At 42.6% G+C, this 18,452-nt stretch overlaps 2 protein-coding genes across 16 annotated transcripts in view; one reads left to right on the forward strand and one right to left on the reverse strand.

Annotated features, from left to right (window-relative positions):
- KPNA5 (karyopherin subunit alpha 5) overlaps window positions 1–18,452 on the reverse strand; it is a 418,555-nt gene that overhangs the window by 123,071 nt on the left and 277,032 nt on the right. For all 10 annotated transcript variants that reach the window (XM_078648496.1, XM_078648499.1, XM_078648491.1 and 7 more), the window contains one exon: window positions 1,726–1,853. In XM_078648496.1, coding sequence (XP_078504622.1) covers window positions 1,726–1,853 — 128 coding nt within the window. The remainder of the gene's footprint in view (window positions 1–1,725; window positions 1,854–18,452) is intronic.
- Window positions 1–18,452, forward strand: part of LOC144763165 (uncharacterized) — a 233,432-nt gene that overhangs the window by 8,327 nt on the left and 206,653 nt on the right. Inside the window, exons 2-6 of one of the 6 annotated variants that reach the window (XM_078648505.1) lie at window positions 6,932–6,983; window positions 8,407–8,467; window positions 8,999–9,092; window positions 9,199–9,279; window positions 16,573–17,578. In XM_078648505.1, coding sequence (XP_078504631.1) covers window positions 6,933–6,983; window positions 8,407–8,467; window positions 8,999–9,092; window positions 9,199–9,217 — 225 coding nt within the window. In that variant the 5' untranslated portion in view covers window position 6,932 and the 3' untranslated portion in view covers window positions 9,218–9,279; window positions 16,573–17,578. Of the gene's footprint in view, window positions 1–6,931; window positions 6,984–8,406; window positions 8,468–8,856; window positions 8,916–8,998; window positions 9,093–9,157; window positions 9,280–9,712; window positions 10,027–16,572; window positions 17,579–18,452 lie in introns of those variants that run through there. The other 5 variants (XM_078648503.1, XM_078648502.1, XM_078648504.1 and 2 more) reach the window with 5 other exon arrangements.

Consider the following 18,452-nt stretch of genomic DNA (forward strand, 5'->3'; position numbering starts at 1 on the left):
CTCAGCGCCCTCCTGAAGAAACCCACAGCAGACCCCTCTGAACTTAAAAACTACCGCCCCATCACCCTCCTCCCATTCCCTGCCAAAGTTATTGAGAAAGCCGTCAATAGCCAGCTCGCCGCCTTCCTTGAATCCAACAACTCCCTCGACACCTCACAGTCCGGCTTCCGAGCCAAACACAGCACCGAAACCGCCCTCATTGCAGCGACAGACGACATCCGAACGCTTCTGGACAACGGAGAAACTGTTGCCCTCATCCTACTCGACCTCTCCGCCGCCTTCGACACTGTCTGCCATAGCACCCTCATACAACGCCTCAGCAACATCGGCATACAAGGAAAAGCCTTGAACTGGATCATCTCGTTCCTCGCCGGGAGAACCCAGAGAGTCCGACTCCCCCCATTCAAATCAGAGGCCACCAAAGTCATCTGCGGAGTACCACAGGGATCATCACTCAGTCCCACCCTCTTCAACGTTTACATGAGTCCCCTCGCATCCATCGCGCGACAACACAACCTTAACATCATCTCATACGCTGACGACACCCAGCTGATCCTTTCCCTCACCAAAGACCCTAACACCGCCAAAACCAATCTTCACGAAGGCATGAAAGAAGTAGCCGAATGGATGAAAAACAGCCGCCTTAAACTTAACTCAGACAAAACGGAAGTCCTCATCCTAGGATCATCCCCCTCTGCCTGGGACGACTCATGGTGGCCACCGGCCCTGGGCACGGCACCCATACCCACAGACCAGGCACGTAACCTAAGCTTCATCCTAGACTCCTCCCTCTCGATGACCAGACAAGTCAATGCCGTCTCATCCTCTTGCTTCAACGTACTTCGTATGCTCAAGAAAATCTTTCGTTGGATCCCCACCGAAACAAGAAAGACCGTCACCCACGCACTGGTCACTAGCCGACTGGACTATGGAAACACCCTCTACGCCGGTACCACAGCCAAATTACAGAAAAAACTTCAACGCATCCAAAACGCATCAGCCAGACTCATATTGGACATCCCTCGCCAAGCTCACATCACCGGTCACCTGAAAGACCTCCACTGGCTTCCCGTCAACAAGAGAATAACGTTCCGTCTCCTCACCCACGCACACAAGGCCCTTTACAAACTAGGACCCGAATGCACCAACACACGACTGTCCTTCTACACACCCACCTGCCAACTAAGATCCTCCAATCAAGCCCTCGCAGCAGTCCCGCGCATCCATAGATCCACCATGGGAGGAAGATCCTTCTCCTACTTGGCGGCCAAGACCTGGAATTCTCTCCCCACTCACATCCGCCTTACTCAGAACCACATCTCCTTCAGAAAGGAACTTAAAACCTGGCTATTCGATAAATAATGCACCCTCTCCCCCAAGCGCCTTGAGACCCTCTGGGTGAGTAGTGCGCTAAACAAATTCCTGAACTTGAACTATTCCTGGTCCTGTCTTATGCGACTTCCCTCCTCCCTTGAAAATAAAAACAGACTTGAAAGACAGAAAAAAAACTTACTCTGTGAATTTCACGCCTCTTTTCTTGCTAACAGATCTAGGTTATTTTTCCTGTACACCCTCTTCTGAATTTCCAAAAGGGGTCACACTATTTTCCATAACTGTTTATAGCCTCCACACGTTCCCTTCAGCTGCCAGTGGAAACCAACTGAGCCTAAGTAAACATCTAAAAGTAACATTTTAAAATGAAGTAAAAGATAGTCCTTTGTGTACCTTATTTGTTCAGGAGTTCCTCCCGATGTCGCATTTGTGATGGACCATGCCGCTTCCTTTCTTGTTCGGAATTCAGCCTTTTGTAGGATTTCAATTAAGACAGGAAAAATATTTGCATCTATCACTGCCTGAAAGAGAACAGAACAATGATATTATCAACACAGACTCATCAAATGCACTTGGCAGATGGGATACTTCGTCACAAATGTGACGGATATCCCATCCGCCAAATTACACGTTGCACTGGATATAATGGAATTGAAATTTGGCGGACCGGATATCGGTCACGTTTCTGACGGAGTAAGCCTGTCCGCCAAGATCGTAATCAGGCCCCTAAGTGTTATATAATGTTAGGAAAATACAAACCTGTAATAAGATGGCCCATTTACCATGCTATGCAAGCCAACATAGTAAGGAGGAGGCTCTGAACTAAATGTTTTCCTCAATATTTCTGGAGTTATTTAAAAAACAAGCACAGCCAATAGAACTCGGCAATACACGAGTTATTGGCATTGTCAATGCCATTTAGCCATGTTGTATAGCAGCACAGCTGCTATTCAGCATGGATGAAAGGCCTTGAGTAAAGCGCTGATGTGGCCAACGCTGGCCGTTCCGTAGCACATTTTTGTCTGGCAGCAGGGGTGGGAAAAGCAAGACAGCACAGGGGCGAGGCAGGCAACAAAACATGGGAGGGGGTGGACGGCGGGCTGGGAGAAGGTAAATAAAAAGGCATTTAGTATTTGCTAAAACGTTGCCCACACTTTTTGCATAACTTTTACCAGTCTTGTGGTTAGCTGCATCACATTACACCAACTACAACAGTCTTTTTGAGACCTAAAAGGGGTTAAAACCCAGAAACTAGGAAATGGTGGTTCACTTAATCATGTAGTTATCCTAGTCACTTAAAAGGACATCACAGTCAATCACCAAACTATAGGTTAAACAATCTCACTAAATAAAACATGTGCATAAAATGTGCATTGAAACAACAATTTTCTCAAATAAACCTTAAAACACATATACTAATCGCAGTATAACCCAATTGGGGGAGCAAATCAACTGCACTCACAAATGTCTAAAAGGGTTAAAAACCCAGAAACTTGGAAAAAGATGGTTAGTTTGATGTTGTGGTCAAGAGGGGAACCAGACTAGTTTCTTCACTTAAACAGACGTTACAGTCACTCACCAAACATTAATGTAAATATATTAGAGCAGTGGGAACAGACTTAAAGGAATGACTCAGTACATTGATGTTAACAAAAAATATTACCAGTTGCTTTTGGAGTTAAGTGAATCAACTGTACTATCTCATTGCCGAGTTCGGAAATATTGAAGCACGGCAGAGGAGTCCAGTTAGATATAAGGGATGCTTCTGCTAACCGCAGCGTCAGCGTGCACGTTGGTCAAAGATCAGGGGTCTCATCTTAAGATGGCGCCCAGTAGGAGGCAGTCTAGGCAATGTACGCAAAGCATGTTGACTGACATTGGCATACTAGTAAAAAAACAATCTTTTACAAAATAACAGGAGTGGGTCGCAGGTAAGATAAAAGGCACATTGTATCTCTGTAAAGCTGAGCATGAAGACAGACATCGGCATAGTAATGAAAAACTGTAGTCCGATCTTAAAATGAAAGGAGTGGGCGGCAGGTATGATGTCTCATGTAAGACACATGTAACCCTGTAGAGTAGAGCACGAAGGCGGACATTGGCAAAATAATGAAAAACTAAAGTCCAATCACATAATGAATGGAGCTGGCTGCGGATATGGTGATTCATGCAAGATATATTGTATCCCTGTAGAGCCGAACGCAATGACTGTGGCTATTTCCAAAGACAGGCTGATGGCTCCATTTCACCTTGGTCTTTGAATGCACAGCAAATGTGATGAGATAAGATTTACAGGCCTGTTTACAGAAACTGAGCTTAGAGTGAGTGAAAACACAAGCACTCGTGTGAAGTGCTCTTCAACAAAGAAAAAAAAGTAGTTCCTGAATGGGTTGCTAAAATGGGAACAGTGGATGGATAGTAGTAATTGGTCAATGCTCTCAGTGAGGGCTAAACACAGGAAGAGGCATGACGCATGCATGCTATGAACAAATGGGGACAAAGAATATGGGAGCAACAATGGAGCCAGCAAATGGGAAGGTTGTGGGCGGGCTGAAGCCCACATAGTGAATACAAGTCTCTTTGAGACCGTGCATTCGCTGTCTATGCCGAGAAATTCAAGATCAAATTCAAGATTTCAAAAGTAATATTTTATTTTTATTTATCAGGTTAAATACTAATGTGTGCATATTGTCTAAAATGGAGACAAAATCTTTAACACATATGTGGAATCGAACAAATTATGATATTCAAATTCACAAGACAAAAATATGAAAAGAAAGATTTTTGCAGAATAGAAGTCTGCATAATTATTGTGCATGATTGAAAAGTTCTATACATCTTGTATTCGTGAACAATTCATTGGCGCAATGGGCCAAATTCAAAGACAAAGTAGTAAATTAAGAAAATGGAGACTTACATCTGTGCTGTGTGGACATTCACGATGTTTCTCCCTAATTACGAAAGTCCTATTTGAACAGAATGGACATCTGTGGCTTTCATAAATTTCCATTCACATGATTGCAATTTTATGGTTAAAGAAAAAGTACATTTTTACTTCACATGTGGCCAATGCTTGAATATGCCTACAATTTGAAGAGCTCTAGTGTGTTTCATTTCACAAAATTAACAGGCGTATACAAGACGATACACCTGTGATGTCAACGAGAATTCTGTGGACAATCTGCATACTATTACTAGCTGCTGGGTTAGCATACATATATAATGGCATAATTCCTCTTTTCTTCTTCACATAGAAAAGTTTCTCCTATGTGAAGACGTCAAACATGATGGAGCCTCAACACTTTGCTTGAGTATGTCTTGTTATTTAGTGATGTGCTGCTATATGCTGTGGTAGGTGCTGCCAAACACTGTGCTCAGGCTCAGTGTCTACATAACACACTGCATATGGCCACCAGCTGTGAGCAGCTGGAGTTAGGGGAAGGGGGCTAGATGTAAGACCTGACCTTAGACCAGGCCCTGGATCTGGCTACCGGGTAGACATAACCCACCAGGGACACCATTCAGCAATGTGAACAGATATTGAGTGCAAGGCCTGGGCTGAGGCTAAGCTATGTGCCGAGAACCGTTTTGGACATATCTTATCATGCTGTGCCTTCAAAAGTGCACAGAGGATTTTAAGGGTAGGGCATGACCTATAACTTGGCCCTGTGACCAGCCCTTGCATGGGCATAACCCCTTGGATATGCTCTTCAGCACTGCACACTGAGGCTTAAGCACAAGGCCTAGTCGTTGCACCCAATACACAGGTGGATCAAGTCACAATTGCCAATCAAAGCAGTCTCTTACATCTGCATAATTTTGCCCTGTGGACCAGCAACAGGTTGAACAGCAAACTGCACATCATTAGACCGTTCAATACAACAATAATGGTTTCTAATGAAAATTGAATTTCCGTGCCTGGAGATGTTGTGCTTTCTATCATAGATGTCTTTTGTTGGTATGGACTTGCACTATCTGTGCTATTTATAGTAATGTCATTGATTATGTTAATCAGGAGGATGCTATGTCGTCATTGATGTCACAGTAGATCATCTGTGATGTCATCTATGGCACGATGAGGAGCGCATTGAGGGTGAGTCATGGTTAGTGCAGCCAACCAAAACTAGCCAGTTTCTGTTTTTTTAAACAGATTTTGTTTCCATCCCCAGCATCACATTAACAATGTTTTTATGGGTTTTTCGGAGGGTTTATTAATATTAAACATATGGTAATATCTTACAAACAAAAAATGCTTTAACAAATAATCTTTACTATCTTTTTTAGTGAATTTTTGTTTCTTGATGTTATACTATAACCACTTCCCACATTTATGTATTCAACTAGTTCCAACCTTCTCTGCGACCAACCCTCCTCCTACTCCCCCGATGTGAAAGGCTGTGCACAGTAGAAGTTAGCTGCAGGGCCTGGCCTTAGACCAGACCCTATACCTCACCCCTTGTGTACCCAACCACTGCTGCACACAGCCTGCAGCAGTGTACAATGTCAGTAGCCCACATGGCCTAACCCACAGTCAGGCCAAACAGCCACCCACTCTGATGCCATCACCCACTGAGCATAGCCTTGGCTATGTGCAGAAGGGATTGGCTGTAGGTGCCCCAATCACACAATGAGGCTGTGGGAGGGCAGGCCGGATAAACAGACACGGAGGCTGTATGTATTTCTTAATGACAGTATATTTTATTGTATGTTGAGTAAACAAAAGGGCAGTATCAGGCTTTCACTGTATCCTCCTTTGCTTCTTATCTGTCCTCTTCCTCTTTCTGGTCATCTTCTCGTCTATGGCACATCCCGTAGGCTTGGAAAAGGAGATAAGAAAGGAGCGGTAAGTATTGTGGTTTCCCTAATCACAGGGAGGACGTCTACCCTTCACCACACCCTTTATGTGTGTTGGAGTGATAAAGACACATAGAGGAAGGCAAAGATTTCCAAAAATAAAATCACGACCCGATCTGCCCGTCCAACGGAGTGTTCCATAGGTTTCCACACCTCACTGACACAATAAAACAAAGAATTACCTTACGTTATTCTGGTGTTTCCCATACACTGGTTCTGCATGACAATAGTGCTGCTTTTAGTGTCAAGATGGCTTCGGACGTGGCTGGGTGAGAGACAGGGGAATTATATGGACAACTCTGCATACGTGCTCCCCTCCACCAACAGGCTTTAACTCCCCTTTCTCCCCTATATTCTACCCACCCGTCCTGTCTGGACTTACCCGCTCCACTGCAACTCTCCAGAGTTGCAGCCACACTTCTGCGTCCTCCAGAAGGCTCCACCACTCCTCACTCCACTTCTCCGACTCGTCTTCAGCCTTGCTGTCCTCTCGGAATTCCTTTTCGGGGTTAGGGATGGTTCCTTCTGCTCGCGGAATGCTCCTCTGTCCTACTACGGCTCCAAGTATGACGTACGACCCCCTCTCTACCCGCCTTTGTCCTTATTTTCTTTCTCTTCTGGCTTTCTTCCGGGGTCAGCATCTCCTTCCTGGTTTCTGTTCACCCAGTCCCGGTCCTCCTATAGTACCACATGACAAGGGGGTTTTATGTACAGAGGAGTAATGCGTGACCTCTTTTCTTTCCAGGATGATTCCGGGTTCGGGTCCTTGGAAGGCAGGCTTAATTCCCGGATTGCAGGTAAATATCGGGGAATGGGGTGGATCTCCTTACAGAGGCCAACTGCCAAAGCGCAGGGCCTTTGACAGCGAATGGCTGCAGAACCTGTGCACTATGTGCCATAGTGCCAGCCCCTGCTTTGCATGGGTTAATCAAAACCAATTGTTTCTGTTGGGGTATACAAATTTCAACTGAAATTGCTAATTTAGTCATGGACGAATTTGAAAAACTATGGGTTTATGGCGACACCAACTCTTTCAAGATGCAAATTGGGTTTTGGTGTCGCTATATAGATGATATCTTCATGATTGGGGAAGGTGATGACAATCAATTGATTGAATTCCTTAATTGGCTGACTATGAGGATTAACAATGCAAAATTTACAGTATCTAAGGACAATCAAAAACTCAACTTTCTAGATGTTTGGATAATACATAACAATGGACACCTGAAAGTCAATGTATATACAAAGACAACAGACAGAAACACATTGTTGCATTTTTCTAGCGGTCACCCATGTAGTCTAAAAGAGAATCTACCTTACGGACAATTTCTCCGGATTAGGAGAAATTGTACGAATAAGGAGGTTATCCAAGAAAGTTAGTCAAAACTGCACTAAAAAGAGCATAGTATACATCAAGAGAGGAATATTGACACCGAAGCAACGTTCAAATGCTACACTTCTAACTTGTGTATTAACATATGGACCTAAAGCCAATCGAATTAAGAAGATCATCTTAAAAAATTGGTGACTAGTAGAGCAGTTAGGAATCCCAAAACCTTTATTTGCCTTCAAAAAAGGAAGAAATCTCCGACAACAACTAGTGAGACCAACAAGGAATATTGAACCCCCTAAAAAAGATACAAGGAGTTTACTCAGTTTACCTCCAGTTGTGTGACATTATAGATGTCAAAAATGTGGAGCGTGTTGTTTAACAGCAGATTCAAAAGACATTTACCTAAACAGACAGAAACACATACAACAAACTTTTTCCAACCGTAACACAAAATATATGATTTAGTGTATAAAATGTCCTTGTGAAAAGGTCTATATTGGACAGACAATCCAACCGGTAAAAAATAGGATTCTACAGCATAAGTCTTGAGTGAAGTGTAAAACTGCAGGTGCACCATTGGTACACTATTTTCTAACAGAAAACCATACAGAAAAGGATATTCGGCGGTCTGTATTATTGACATTACAAAATGTGAAAAAAAGAAGAAATGGAGTTGAAATTGAGTAATCTAGAAGCAAGATTGATTGAGAAATATCATACGGCAAAAAGGTCTAAATGACCGAGATCAAATTTGGGCGCTCATATAACTACCTATAAGAGCCCTTGTTGTAAAACATGTGGAAACTGTATATCATCTATATATATCGAGATTCATATCAAGTTTTATTTGAGATAATGACAAATTTGTTATTATTTTATCTACACAGGCAGAATTTGAATCCAGTACGACTGGTCGGAAGAAAAATAGATTGCGAGGAGCTGGAAAAAGTAATTCTTCACGGTGTTGGTTAAGTTTATTTGCACCTGGGTGTAGTTGTTTTAAAAGGCATATTTCCTTTCTTTTTCTTAATTTCCTTTTATCTATCCTTTATTTAATTTTCATTTTTGTTAATATATTTTAGCGATGGTATTTCTCGATTTTATAAAATCATCTGTTAGTCACATCATTTTTAATAACATGGTTATTTAAACTGACTCCAAAGATGGAAGCTAAGGTATTGAGAGAGTATGAGATATAATAATGGCCGCCATTAGAATTGTTTTAACCAGGGCGAGTAGACGTAGGTCTATAGTTGAAAGGTAGTCCGCTTACTATGCTTCCTGTTTGTACGTTTAAAAAGCGTGCAAACGTTTTAGTCCGGTCACGTGACTTCTTAGAAGAGAGCCCGAATCGGGGACATTATGGCTGCCACGAGTCGTGCGGGAGAACCTTAAGGTAAATTAGAGGTCTCAGGCGACCGGTAAGGGGATTATATATACACCGCAATACGTTTAATGTGGTTCTGTCTTTGTAAATAGAAAAAGAAAAAACCGAAGGCAGAAAACACATAGATAATGAACACGCGACCCGTGATTTTCTAAATATACCGCAGCCACGTACGAGAGCCGCAAGGTAAAGCACAGTCCTGGGGGCCTTTTTTAAATCAGGCATAGATATATACTACCAACGATTGATAGAGAATCCACCTTCTCTTGTTTTATATTATTTGTATTTTTAGAATCGTATTTGGAAGCTAAAGTATTGGTAGTGATCGTGGACACTCTGGATCTTTTAACATCACGTTGCATACCCGCCAAAGGTATTTAATCATCCATAACTCAATTTGAGTAGACGTTAGTAGTTAAAAAGCATTCAAGAGTAAAGGGGAGTTTATATTGGTTGTAGAAATGCAAAACGAAGGGAGTTCTGAAACATCATGTTTCTTTGTTGCTTTGATTCTAACATTTATTTTAAAGAATACATAGCTAAACCTGTCTAACATGTTTTGCACAACTTGGTAATAGATCTACACAGAGAGTGTTCTTTTCCTCTTTTTCTTATGCTCAAAGAAATTCTTTTTGCACACAGAATTACGAACTGCTCCTCAGAGATTGTGAATTTGATGTAAATACCAGGTTAATGTGTGTAAATGTGTGTTGAACATCTTTGGAAGTATTGTTGTAAATGGAACATGTATGATTTAAAGATGTACAGAAATTGTATATAAATAGAGTGCTATTTGTATATTATAGGTACCCTGTTTTTACCCCAGCCCTGATGAGGCCCAAGATATGTTGGGATGAAACGCTTCGACCTTCTTTTTGGAGAAGCCCTATATAAATCGAAATGATGATACATATGAGTGTGAGAGTACAAAAAGATTAGAGAAGGACTACAAAATTATTGTCCATTGGGGCGCTCTCCTAACAGAATGCTGTGGAGTATATATGAGTATCATCTGTATTAGTATATAGGGTAATTATGGACTCTGGATTTTCTATAGGATTTTCAACCTGTGGATGTACATTATATTGGCTATTTGAAAGTATGTAGAAACAATGTGGACTAGCCCACTATGTATATGCGTTTATCATTAGAAACTATTGATTGTGGCCTAGATATTGGACCCATTAGGTGTTATTAAAAGACCCCTCACACACCAACTTGGTTGGTGTCATGCTTCATCTTTGGGGTCTCAACCAGGCGGCCGAGTGCCACCTGGTTGTGCTTCGACGCCTGACTACAGCGGAGCGGGTGTGGTGCAACAGTGTGATGTGAGTGAAGGTGAATGCTAAAAAATACCTCTGGGGATCCTTGCCTAATGTTTTATTGTTGGCAGCCCAGGGTATTGTTTTAAAATTATGTGATGCAACTACTCTAGGAATAATTATCCTGTGAGTTGACTAAAGTGATGCGGTCTACATGTTTCAGCCGCTAGGGGTGACTTACGGGGCTTTCGTCAGGACCAATAAGTGAAAGGGTGAGTGTCAAAAAAGTCAGTGGCCACGTGAAATAGTGTTTTTCTTACACACTCGCTAAGGTGTGTAGTAAAAATTAAAAGGAACAGTGTCTGCGTACTTACGGACACAGTTCGGTAGCGAAAAAAATTCCTGTGAGGAAGGAAAATGACTAACAAAAAGATAAAAACACGCATATGCGGACACCGCAGGACTATCAGGTGCAAGAAGAACACCACAAAAATGACCACCATTTCCTTGAAGTGGGCCACACAACCAACGACATGAGATGGGTAATCATTGAAGCCCTGGACCCCGAACACTCCGAATATCCAACAACAATTACTTCACAAGGAACAGAGATGGATCTATCAGCTTTCCAGTCACAGGACTGGTCTCAATGATAATATTCTGTGGAACAGCCTGAGCAAACGCTAACATAGGCTACCATCATCACCATATACCCTTTAGTCTATGTATATGACTCCAGAGACATGCGCTCTCCTTTAACTGTAATAGTAACAAATAGAGTGTAGATCCACCACTTCTGTCAGCCCCTTGTCGCAGGGTCTACCTAGGATGCCTCTATCTTATGGCACCGTAAGCCCAGCTCCCTATGAGAGTCCTTACGCTTTTGAGCTCATAATAATAGGGACCCACTATATGTTCACCCCTACCACTGATGCACCGTTACTGATCGTAAAAAATCTCTCCTTCATGCTTCGCATGACAGGTCTTTCCTGCCCCCCCTTTTAACCACTCCATTGTGCTTTGAAATTGAGTACAACTAATGCTTTGCACTCTCTTTTTCCCTAATAATACCACCACTGTAAGATGGCCGCCTCCCTGGCCACCTACTCAAATGCAAACAGCGCATGCGCACCCTTCGCGCATGCGCATTTCGCGCACAATCCAGGAAGTGCTGCAGCAAGACACACGCTACTTAACCGGCAGTACCCGGCACCCTCCCACCAGCCGGGATCCTGGGGGACCAGAATCAGGTTCACCACGGAGGACACCGCACCACCAAGTAAGGCCTCAGAGCTCCGTGGACGCTGCCTTATGCACTCATTATACCGGCCCCATTACAGCTAGCATCAGCGCCTCCACTCTTCCTTTTCCATTTCAGATTGGCAACACGCCGTGCCTCCTCCCCAAGCCTAGTAAAACTGCCATACTTCATCGTAGCATTGTAAATATTGATGCATTTTAAACTTTTTTTATTATTTCTTCATGTAATCTTTGTTCCTCCTAACGTTAAAACACCGCATGGTAGCTTTTTCTATACACCACATATATTTAGCCGTAATATCGCATACCGTGCATGCCTCCATAAAATTGCACGCAGCGCGTCACGGACTGCTGGGTTTCCTCCCCAGCGGACCATTAGCACGCCCCTGTTCTACATGACTAAGTGCACTCACGAGCGCACTCAGAGCTCTTTATTGCGCAGCGCCACTTGTACTGCTGCCAACTATCTCGGCAATGGCATGCCACTCACAATTTGCATGCCGCTTTGTCCGATACCGTAGTCACCTGACTGGCCCATAAAGACTACTGCACGACACCGATGTATGCCATAAGATTGCATTTTATGTTGCGAAATCATGTATGTTGTGTATTGTCTTCTCCTTCCTTACAGGAATTTTTTCGAACTGTGTCCGTAAGTACGCCGACACTGTTCCTTTTAATTTTTACTACACACCTTAGCGAGTGTGTAAGAAAAACACTGTTTCACGTGGCCACTGACTTTTTTGCCACTCACCCTTTCACCTATTGGTCCTGACGAAAGACCCGTAAGTCACCCCTAGGGGGCTGAAACATGTAGACCGCATAACTTTAGTCAACTCACAGGATAATTATTCCTATAGTAGTTGCATCACATAATTTTAAAACAATACCCTGGGCCGACAACAATAAAACATTAGGAAAGGATTCCCAGAGGTATTTTTTAGCATTCACCTTCACTCACATCACACTGTTGCACCACACCCGCTCCGCTGTAGTCAGGCGTTGAAGCACAACCAGGTGGCACTCGGCCGCCTGGTTGGGACCCCGATGATGAAGCATTACACCAACCAGGTTGGTGTGTGAGGGGTCTTTTAATAACACCTAATGGGTCCAGTATCTAGGCCACAATCAATAGTGACTAATGCTCAACGAATACACATAGTCGGCTAGTCCACATTGTTTCTACATAATATTCTTGGGGACAGGATGCGCCCTACATACCCTTGCCATCCGACTGATTTTTCGATATTTGAAAGTATGTACTTTTTTCCAATTGTTTTCAATTGTATATATATATATATATATAAAAAAAATCAATATGGAGAACTACATTTTGAGGTAGTGACGTTTATTTATATCAAATAAACGTGAGAATTTGTCTCTGTGGAAGGACTAATTAATATTTTCCTATCCAGTTAATGGTGATTGTAGTATTGATTCCGACGCATTTTTCTTTGTTTTCACAAGTTTAGAGTACTCAAGCAGCACAACCTTACTTGTAGTAAATACCAACAATTTAGAGGAAGAAAATGACATAACACACACTGAGTTATAGAAATAAATGCTGTATTAAAAAATGTCAACTATTCGAGGCTGTCGCAATTTAAAAATTCAATTGCAGAAAGAATAGGTGACTGTGGTGAAAATCGTGACATGTGGTAATTGGTGAAATCAGTAGTACAAAATATACAGGACAATTACGCGTGAAACATAAAAGGGGGGGGAAACGTTTCGACCCTGCAATTTGCACAATTATGTAAACTGCTTCAAGGTGGGTCTTCTTCAGGACAGGAGAGGGGGTAGGCAGCCTAAAGGATTCATTAAAATGCTTGATCAGGTGTGTGTTATGTGACTAACATAATAATTGAAGGATTTGGGAGCAAGAGTTTAAGCTTACCGAAGTGTAGATGCATGAGTATATCTACGACACTGAATGACTTCTCCTATAAGTAATCGCTTTAAGTTCAACACTCTCCGTTCTCCAATGAACTGTAGAAGCCTGAGGGAAGGTGACAAGCTATGGACAGTCACTCATGTATAATTAGGTTGAACGTATTATTATTTGCACTCAAGGCTATTTAACTATTTGCCATAGTTTTGATCAGTACAGACATCAGACATCAGCAAACTCTCTATCTATGCTGCGTTTATAATGTGCCCAGTTGCTTACAAGTCTATTAAAAACATCAGCAAACTCTCAATATATGGGGCGGAGGGAAAGTGACAAGCTATGTACGATTACTCACGTATAATTAGGTAGAAAGGATTAAAGGCTATTTAACTTTCAAAGTTTGAATCATTACAAACAACAGCAAACACTCTATGCTGCGGTCATAACACTGCCAATGACTTGCACGTATACTATTTGATGCTGTTAACACTATTAAAACATTTGCACTCTATCTATGAGGCGAGGAAAAAGTGACAAGCTGTGGAGAGTCCCTCACATACTGTTAAATTCTATCTATTATTGAATGCAGTCTGTACTTTCTATTCTCCAAAATTTAGACACCAGAAAGACACTCTATCTAGCCAAACAGAAGAAAATCTCTTGGTTTTGAAAAGTACCTAAAAGTTATCTTATTCTGGACTTCCATCCGTCGGTTCGAGTCACTTTGGGAGGCCAGTCAATTAAATGCCAAAAAGAAAGGCGCATTGATGTAAATAATCTATTTTCTATAGGACGACATACTGCCGGCAAGCTTTTCAGATCATAACTCACCAGGATCTGGCAGCAGGAGACGTCCCTTCCGTACTCGTGTATTTTGGAAAATGAGGACTCCCAGATGCGTGTGTTAAAAAGGCCTTCAGAAACGTGAGCATGACATGCACGTTAGGCTGTAAAATACACAAGTGCGGAACGGACGTCTTCTGCTGCCAGATCCTGGTGAGTTATGATCTGAAAAGCTTGCCGGCAGTATGTCGTCGCGTAGACAATAGAATATTTACAACACTGCGCCTTTCTTTTCAGTAATTTAATCGACTGACCTCCCAAAGAGACTGCAACTGACGGGTTGAATAAGATACCTTTTAGATACGTTTCAAAACTGGGTGGTTTCCTTCTATTTGGCTAGATAAAGTGTCTTTCTGGTGTTTAAATTTTGGAGAATAGAAAGTACAGACCGCATTCAATGACAGATACAATTTAACAGTATGTGAGTGACTTTCCACAGCTTGTCACTCTTTCCTCGCCTCATAGATAGAGTGCTTATGTTTTAATAGTGTTAACAGCATCAAATAGTATACGTGCAAGTCATTGGCAGTGTTATGACCGCAGCATAGAGTGTTTGCTGTTGTTTGTAATGATTCAAACTTTGAAAGTTAAATAGCCTTTAATACTTTCTATCTAATTATACATGAGTAATTGTACATAGATTGATAGTTTGCTGATGTTTTGAATACACTTGTAAGCAACTGGGCACATTATAAACGCAGCAAAGATAGAGAGTTTGCTGATGTCTGTACTGATCAAAACTATAGCGAATAGTTAAATAGCCTTGACTGCATATAATAATACGTTCAACCTAATTATACATGACTGACTGTACATAGCTTGTCACTCTCCCTCAGGCTCCTACAGTTCATTTGAGAATGGAGAATTTTGAACTTAAAGCGATTACGTGAATGAGAAGTCCTTCATTGTTGTAGATATACTCATGCATCCACACTTCGGTAAGCTTAAACACTTGCCCCCAGACCCTTCAATTGTTACGTTTGTCACATAACAAACACCTGATCAAGTCTTTTAATTAATCCTTTAGGTTGCCTACCCCCCTCCTGTCCTGAAGAAGACCCACCTTAACGCACTTTACATAATTGCACAATTTGCGGGTCGAAACTTCGACGCAACACATATGTCTGCACTACGCTCATGATTACAGTTCAAATCATTCATGGATCTTGTAGCTTATGTGCCACAAATATAAGGACAAAAAGAAATTATTTTTTCCCCTATTATGTTTCACGCGTAATTGTCCTGTATATATTGTACTATTGATATCGCCAATCACCACCTGTCACTATTTTCACCACAGTCACCTATTCTTTCTGCAAATGAATTTGTAAATTGCGACAGTATCGAATAGTTTAAATTTTTTAATACAGCATTTATTTCTATACCTCGGTGTTTGTTATGTCATTTTCTTCCTCTAATTTGTTGGTATTTACTACAAGTAAGCTTGTGCTGCTTGAGTACTCTAAAGTAATGTGTATACCCCAACAGAACCAATTGTTTTTAACACGTATGCCCAGGTTCTGAGGGACACCGTCTCGCTCCATTATTAATGCTAATTGCATGGGTTAATAGCAGAGTGCGGCTACAATCCAGGACCTCTGCTCAACCCACCCAAGCGACCAATCTCCACTGTACTAGGTGTAATAGAGTTTGACTATGAATCCTGACCCGAGGCCAAACCCTTGCATTCCACATCCTGTGCAGCAGCAAGATTTGGCAACAAGGTCTGGATTACAGCCAGGGCCTATGCACAACCCATGTACAACCAACCTCCACTGATAGGTCCTTTAGCAGTATGCTGTCATGCTCTGTGCCAATCATCTTGCGCAGCCAACAATTTGTGCACAAGGTCTTGGACAGGTCTTGTGTCCAACTCACCATGACAAACACAACAAGATGAAGCATGGAGTGCTGAAACTTTTCAAATACTCTGGGTTTAATCCATCGTTCTTTTGGTCACTATCCAACCCCAGTTTGGACCCAGCCATAAGCAAATCAGTCTTGACCCTGGTCCTCATGGGAACAGTCCAGCCCGAACTGCCAGGCTAGGTCCTGCCTGGACCGGAAACAAGCACCGGTTTCACCATGAGGCCAAGCTCCACATGTGCATTACAGGCTGGCAGCTGGGCTTTGCTACACTGTGTAGCAGCAGAGCCTGGCCTGCACAGTTGTCATTTTTTTTTTATGTTTCTGGGTTGAGCTTAAAATCATTTGCCCCTTTCAATTTTAGGTCTACCTGGGAAATGCTTTGTGAGCAGATGTAGCAACAGAAATGTGTGTGAATTTTTTACATTATGTCAGCTGTATTGGCTCCTTTGACCCTCGTCCATGTAGTCCTTGCGGTCAAGCTATGCTTCACATTTATCTTACTCCCCAAATCTTAACATGTTCTTTTTCCTCATGAGGCCAGAGCACACAAGAGCAACTTTCCAGTCAAAGCCAGACAATAAAATTACATCGGAATGAAGACACGGTCTAGGTATGCAGCTCCCTTGTGAATAACAAGACAAAATGCTGCCTCATTCATCAGGTTTCATTTAATTTTTTTAATATGGTTCAGTGAACCCTGGTTCATGATTTACCTGTCATGATATAGAATTCATTTAACCCTATGGAGCATACACAGCCCAGGGGCATAATGGAGAAAAAACTTTCGAAACTGTGATGCTGAGCACAATGGGGCCGGGTCAATGAATGTGGGGGAGTGGTCAGATGCATACCCAAAAAGATTATATTCTGTAACGATTACATTGGTCTTTCATTTGCAGGTACCTGTATATAAAGTATGATTCATACATCTTAAACGAAAACCAAATGCAACTTAAACAAATCTTTGGAACTGCATTGTTCTGGAAGGAAAGCTCAGTTGAGAAATGCAATCACGTCAGTTTCTGTGTGCAATCAGAGGGGCAATGGTTTGAATTCTTGAACGTGCACTGAGGAATAGTAACATGTATTAATAGTGCCAAGAGGTCACTGCTGTGATACAATGTAGTGAACGTGTAAGAGATTAGTGTAAAAAATGGTACTAAAAACTGTAAAAAATAGTCTGCACACATTATAAGAAGGGCTACCTGTGACGTAGTCTCCTTTCACGCGCTGTGTTCTGGCGTAGAACCATGGCATTAAAGTATTCCATGTTTGACAGTTTGCCCAGCCTGACGATGGTTGGGGTTGTGTAATAAAGTCTCCCCAAGACTTATCCTTTGAGTCTCTTCCTTACTTCATTTCACTGGCGACAATCGCATGTTTAGACAGACTGAGAGGAAACAAGCAAACCCAACATCTGTATTATGCTGTGAGAAGGAAGGAGCGAGGAACAAGAAGCAAAGATTTGGGAAGCAGTAGGAGAAGACGAGGCATCATCTTACCTTGGCGAGTATTGGCTGTCAAGAGGTCAAGGAAGGCAGCGCGCAGCAGTTGAGACACATTTGGGAGCCGGCAAGTATTGCGGGTTCACGTTATGTGTAGCGCTGTTTAGTCAAACGCTTGGGCCCGCCTGCGGTTCACGGGTGACGTCATTGGTAGATGTCCTCTATTTCCTCTAGAAACAAGCCCTAAGGCTGTTCCTCTGTACTTCCCTAAAAAAACAAGCTCTAATAACTAGACAAAAGCCTAAATTTTCTATTTCTATTTTTCTATTTCTAGATTTGGTGAAGCGCAACAGCTACCCCGGCAAAGGGGTGTCCCGGCGCTAAGAGACAGGCGCGCAAACAGAGGAAAAAGGGGGGGAGGGGGAGGAGACTAGGAAGTGGGGAATAGGTGAGTCTTAATTGCCTTACGGAAGGCTGGGAGGGAGTCTATGGAACGAATGCTAAAGGGGAGATCATTCCATAGTTTAGGGCCGAGGACGCTAAAGGAGCGGCCTCCAGATCGACAGAGTCGAATCCTGGGGATTGTGAGAAGGAGTTGATTGGTAGAGCGCAAAGCACGACCAGGAACGTAAGGTTGGACAAGGCTACGAAGTAGAGGGGGGTTTCCTTGTTTGACGATTTTAAAGATTGTGACTAAGGCCTTGAATTTAACTCGGTGTTCCACCGGCAGCCAATGGAGCTTACGGATGGTAGCTCTGGCTGAGCATCTGCGTGGGAGTCCAACCAGCGTTCTCGCTGCCGCATTTTGAATGCGTTGGAACCTTGCTGTTTCCGCTTTGTTGGCTCCTAGAAGGAGAACGTTGGCATAGTCCAGGCGCGATAAAATGGTGGCCTGGATGATAAGCTGGCGGGCCTTAGAATCGAAGAGCCCAAGTATGGGTCTGAGGTTTCTTAAAAGGCCTATACAGGTGGCTGC

Source organism: Lissotriton helveticus, chromosome 6 (assembly GCF_964261635.1).
Source record: "Lissotriton helveticus chromosome 6, aLisHel1.1, whole genome shotgun sequence".
In the NCBI taxonomy this organism is placed as follows: Eukaryota; Metazoa; Chordata; class Amphibia; order Caudata; family Salamandridae; genus Lissotriton; species Lissotriton helveticus.